The 6,000-nt window shown below is 32.7% G+C and overlaps 1 protein-coding gene across 2 annotated transcripts in view; it reads left to right on the top strand.

Annotated features, from left to right (window-relative positions):
* Positions 1–5,431, top strand: part of FMN1 (formin 1) — a 144,986-nt gene extending 139,555 nt beyond the window's left edge. For both annotated transcript variants that reach the window (XM_088529237.1, XM_088529236.1), the window contains 2 exons: positions 4,016–4,100; positions 4,973–5,431. In XM_088529237.1, coding sequence (XP_088385363.1) covers positions 4,016–4,100; positions 4,973–5,017 — 130 coding nt within the window. In that variant the 3' untranslated portion in view covers positions 5,018–5,431. The remainder of the gene's footprint in view (positions 1–4,015; positions 4,101–4,972) is intronic.
* The last annotated feature ends 569 nt before the right edge of the window (positions 5,432–6,000 follow it).

Raw genomic sequence — 6,000 nt, forward strand, 5'->3', positions numbered from 1 at the left:
AAAAAAAGAGGTTTTTTTTTCAGTGTTGTAATTATTTATGCTTAGAATGTTCTGTCCCTTGAGTTAGACAATCTCCAAGCTGCTTATGGAAGATAAAAATCATTACTTCTATTATTGATGCGTTCTATGAGCCTAATAAAGATCCACAGTCTTACTATAATTAAGATATGAACAAAGACTACCTGAATTTTTATAAATATTTTTCAGACACTGGTGAAAGATGGAAGAATGCCATGTCATTGAATGACCCATACCTTTTTCTTCCATGTTCTACTGTCCTTATTGGTCTTTTTTATCCTCTCTACTGCTCTGTAAATTTCCTTGCCACTTTTTCTTTTCTGTGTTTTATTGTTCATTTCTATCTCCTCTTGCTTTTCTATTTTACATCTATTTCTGTTGATTTTTCTATTCCCCTTTCTTTCTCCTGGATTTCATATCTGTTAGCTTCAAGCCAGTTTCTCTTCCCTGAATTCTCTGAAAGTTGCCTCTGCTCATGTGACCATTCATACTATTGTACACTGATATAATAAGAAAAATATGTATGTATCTTATTTCCTTTTCATGTCTCCAAACTCCCCTTCACAGTCATGCCACTGTAAACGAACAGTCCATGTGACCTACTCCCTTATACATTGGCTCCCACAGCAAAAACTCAGAAAAAATGGATATAGCTGTCTTAAGTTATTTTGCTGGCCATAAGGCCAACATAGGGCATTTTCTATAGTCTCACAAATTCTTTTCCTTTTCACCTGATTTCTATAAAGAGACAATATTAAAATGGACCACCTTCATTAGTGATTATTATAACTGCAGTTATTCTCAAGGAAGAAATTTAAAAGAATGATACATTTGTTTAATTTACATTTTGACCTTCTGTCACCTAGCTTTTGTTTTCCTATAAATATACTTGGAACAAGTAATTGCTGAACAATTATTAGCCAAGGAGGTTTCTACTTTTGCAGGAAGGTCAGCAATTTAAGACTATAAAATCTCATAAGTTATACCTTAAAGACCTTAACAACACATTTAATAGTTTTTGTGAAGTTAATTAAAATAATAGCATGCTGTGTGTTATATATGCAAGTTGGTTAGCAGCAGTTTATGAGTCTGAAAGAATGATAGAAGATAATAAGGAATATAGTACTGTTATTTCAAATGAGCTTTTTGGTAGTTTTGCGCTTTCTATAACTATATTCGTCTCTAGACCTTGCTTCTAATTTTTAATATTTTATTGAAAAGTTTTTCAGACAAAGTTATGATAGTATTTGATTTGCATAAATGGCAACATCACTTGCGTTTTCACAGAGAAATGGTAGAAAAAAGATATTGAACAGAAAAGAGACATGCCTTAGTTTCTTTAACTAAGTTTGTCTAGTCATTAGTTAACTGTTCTTTATTCATAGGGTGTGTGATGGGTAATTTTATTTGTCTGTTTCAGTCATGGGATCTATAAAATCTATATATTCTGTTCTGGAAGAGGGTAAAAAGTATTGTGTTTGCAAATTATGGTGGAAGACTATCATAACTTTTCATGGATGAATTACATTTTCATATTTAGAGTTTTAGTTTTTTTTCCATGAAAGTGAAGTAATTCAAAGTAGTATAAATTCTGCTGTCTTTAGCCAAAATGTTTTATGATTTTCAATTTGAATAGTTTCATATTATTTCATTATTCTCATTTCAAAAATGTTAATTCAAATCAGTCAAATCAATAGCTAGTTCAAGGATCTTCTCAGTGTTTAACAAGGAGCTATTTTTATTTGTAAGTACCTTTACAGTGAGGATACTTCACTGTTGTAACTACTGAACTAACCACCTTCTTAAAACAAGAGCCAGCTGACCTTAAAAAATCCCAAATAATTGTGTTCATTGTGAGTTATGTATCTATGTTCCTAAGAATGCTTGCTAATCTTATCAGTCACATGTTAACACAGTCCTTTTTTTTCCTCTAGGAGACCACAGTGCAATATATAATTAGTCTGTCATTTTTATGAGACAAATATCACATGATTTAAGTCATGTTATTTTGTATCCCAAACTATGCATTTTATTTAAAAATTCTAATAGGTTTCCTGGAAATTGTGCAACTGTGGAATAAAATACACAGATCAAAGCTAGTTCTCAATCAGTGAAGTGCATAACGTTCTTTTTAACTGTAAAAGTTTATAATCCCTAGAATACTCCCTTCTAATGAAAATGTGGCCTCTGAATGTTTGAAAACTATTTGAAAAACTGTCCAAACAGGCCAAGAAAACAGGCCAAGGAGAATATAATTGAAAATGAATTGTAATCAAAATAGGGAGTAAAACTTGTAGAGATGGATAAAACTAAGTATTAAATATTTTTAAAACTGTACAGAATAATTAACATGATTGTGTATTTGTGTACTTATATCTTGAACCAATGTAACAGCTAACCAGTGGTGGCAATAAGGTTTCTTAAGAGTAATATTACTGTTTCCTTCTGTTCTTAAGCACTGAAGAGCGAGAAATCACAGACACCAATAACTACCCAATAGAAGCTTTAAAAATGAATAGCTTGGACAGAGAATGTTAGGTTCCAGTACTGAACACTGATAAACACAATATTGAATTTATGAAACTTCTATAATTTTTAAAAGATGTTCAGATTCTGTTTTGCTGCTAGTGTTGTAGTAAGGAAGGGGGCACACATCAGTAATTGCAGCTATAATCCACATTCCTTTTTTGCTTTTCTTCCAAAATTCCTCAAAAATTGAGTGTGTCAAAAGTGGTTTTAACTGGACATGGTATTTTAAATAACTTTTGACTAGCCACAGCACAATTATTTCTACTAGTGAAAAAAATTAAATTAGAGAAGAAAGTAGAATTTTTCACTTGAAGAGTGCCAAGAAATGCATTGTTTATAGGAAAAGACTGATTTGGTCTGCATTAGTAAGAATTGGATTGCTGAGTTTTCTTTGCTTGTTTGGTAAAAGAACTTCTCTTATAACATCTTTCCCTCTGCAGTTCATAGATGGAAGTGTAAAGTAGGTGCCCTTAGCATCAATGTTTTAAAGGCACTGATAGCTGGGCAGATCCTATCTTAGAAATGCAAAGAATTTTCCTTCTTTTTTGTCACTATATTTGGAACATAATTTCTCCGGCCCTCTCTTCTGTGTGTAAAACAAGAAGGCAAAGCAAAGTCCTTTTCTGTTGAACTCTGTTCTACTTTTCTTTCTGATTGAACTTCTGATTCGGTTCTCCATGTTAAATCCCAACTGAATCAAGAGTTCTGCTGCGAGAGGCAAGAATAGAGGAATCAAATCAATTTTCTTCTTTCCCTTTATTTCATTAGTGCGTTTAATAGCTTGGTCTGTAGCTGCCTACAAAATTATTTTAACTGTTCCTAGGCAAGAACCTCTTCTAACTTGCCTTTCCTCAAATCCCCACATCACTTAAGTTGGTCAATCAATTCGATTTAAAGGGATGAGAAAATATCAAAGGAAAAAATGGAATTTCAAGGTTTTCAGAGGAAGTGTAATGTAACCTTGTAAATGGTTAGTATAATGTTCAGAAAAAATACTAATTAGGCAAAATGAAAGATAGTATGGTTTAATCAAGTCACCATAAAATATATCAAAAGTCTATTCTTTATATAGAAAAAATCTAACCAGATAGATTTTGATTTTTAAGAGGAGTATCCCCTTGCTGTCATACCGCAGCTGTTTCCAGTTCATTTCAAAGAAATTCTATAAAACACAGATCCTGCAAGGAGAACAAGATGAGAGAAATCTTATGCCTGGTGAGATTCTCAATGAGCAGTACAGACAGACTGTCCTTTTGCTTTTGATTCTCACCGTAGTTAAAAAAATATGTATTCTGACCTACTTTTAATAAATTATGAAGTGCCTTTGAATAGTAATTAGCAGTTTCTTGAGCTAATCTGCCTGAAGAAGGCAGTGGAGATGGTTCTTGCAGGTATAAGTGTACACTAGAGTAGAGCAGTTATACTTTCTTTGAATCTAATAATGTCTTCTGTGTGTATTTTGTTTCAGAATTAAGGTGGCTCAGCAATCAGTAAGCAAGTTAACTGCGGAGAAGAAAGTTGAAACAAAGAAAATCAACCCTACAGCTAGCCTGGTATGATGTATTTCTCAACATGGCATTCAGAGTGCAATTTGTTACAGTATTCTGATCACTCAGATTTATGGTGGTTTTCATTCTTGTTGACGTGTGATGTAATATGCTTCATCAGTTTGAATGCAGAAGATTAATACTCTTCCCAAGGAAAAATCTTTAAATTTATGCCTACAGTAATTTAATAATTAAGCTCAAAACATACTTTAGTTATGAGTAAGTGTGACTCTGTTTACATAACAGAGTGTGATAACAGTTGCCCTTTTGGTTCCTTTCCCTCTGCCACTAGTCTCTTGTATTTTCTTTCCTACTACTCAGTGCATTGGGGCTCATTGTATAAATCTGTTAAATGTCCAAGTCCAAGCTTTTCTTCAAAACCTTAGAATTGTTTTTGGTCTTCAGTAATGGCAAAAGGGAATACATTCCCCTTTTGTTTCTTCCTCTTCCCCAGGTTTTTTTGTAGGACACAAAAAGAGGATTAATAATTTACACTGCCTCCCATTTGGATGTTGATGAAAACCTTCTTTTGTCTGTGGGCACGATGCATAAATCAGAGCAGCATCTCAAACTGTAGGAACAGTTTGAAGAGTCTAAGAAAAGAAAAGGAAATGCATGTGAAGTAGTCAGTTTGCTAAAGCAAACTCTATTTCTCTTTAATAAGCAATGAAGCCTTTTGAGCCTTCTTTGAGTGCTTCAAGGTTTTTCTCTGTTGTTTCTTTGTTTTTGTTTTTTTTTTTAATTAAAGAAAAGACTAATTTGGTATGTCCAGTTTCATACTTTGCAGTATTCTAGACCACATGCTTATGGCAACTATAGAGCATATGGAAAATTAGAGCAAAGAATGATAATAAAACTCTTTTTTTCTTAAACAACAGAAAGAAAGACTGCGTCAGAAGGAAGCCAATGTGACCACCAACTGAAAGAAGACACGTGAAAATAATGAGTGTGACTTAATACCTTGCATGATGCTTTACTATGCCCATTCTCAAGGGAGCACCTTATGTTAGATGTTGAATTCTACTTTGTTGATCTGTTCCAAGACAATCCATTAACGATTTTTCAGTTCTTTCAAGGGGGTTTATACCTTCAGTAGAGAGAGTTCCCTTAGAAGTTTTTTACATGCAAAGTCTAGAAGGATAACACTTCCTTACATTTATTAAAATGTATCTATTTTTAGTGGTTATTTGAAGTACTCTATGCATAACACATTAATATGAAAGAGCTAATATCAGAATTTTGGATGCTGAGTTAAGCAATGACTACAAACCTGTAAGCTATTTACAGAGGCTTTATGTAGATTATAGGAAATATGCCATTCAGCTCACAGGAGACTATAACACCATATTTTTTTTGTTACTTCAGTAGTAACTGGGGTAAAATAGAATGATGCTTAATGTTTTTATAGTGTCTAAGTATTAGATGCATCTTTCTAAACCTGATTAAATGTAATAATAGATTTATTCTGTCTTTTACTATACGTATTTTTATAGAAGCCGCAGTTTATGTGATACATTGAAATGAAAACAATATTTTGCACATGAAAGAAACAGTTTCAGATTCTATAGATGTATGATTGAATGCATAACTGATTCATTGCATTTATGGTTTTGACCTAACATTTCCTACATTCCGAAATCCAAAGGAAAAATGATAAAAATATATATTTTTATTTCAGTGTATTGAAACTATCAGCTTCATAAAATATTTATTAGTCATTTTTCACTCAACTAAAATACATTATTGTATCTCCTTGAAGTCTTGTATTCACCATTACATCTCAGACTTTCAATTCTATTGAGAGCTTTATTTTAAACAATGTATCTCACTCTAGAACATATTTTGCAGCCCACTCTGGTTTCCCTGGTTTTGTATGAATTAAGTGGCAAGGAAGAAATGTGAGAAT

This window comes from Tinamus guttatus, unplaced genomic scaffold (genome assembly GCF_059628265.1).
Source record: "Tinamus guttatus ecotype Peru unplaced genomic scaffold, ASM5962826v1 Tinamus_guttatus_pri_ptg000327l, whole genome shotgun sequence".
In the NCBI taxonomy this organism is placed as follows: Eukaryota; Metazoa; Chordata; class Aves; order Tinamiformes; family Tinamidae; genus Tinamus; species Tinamus guttatus.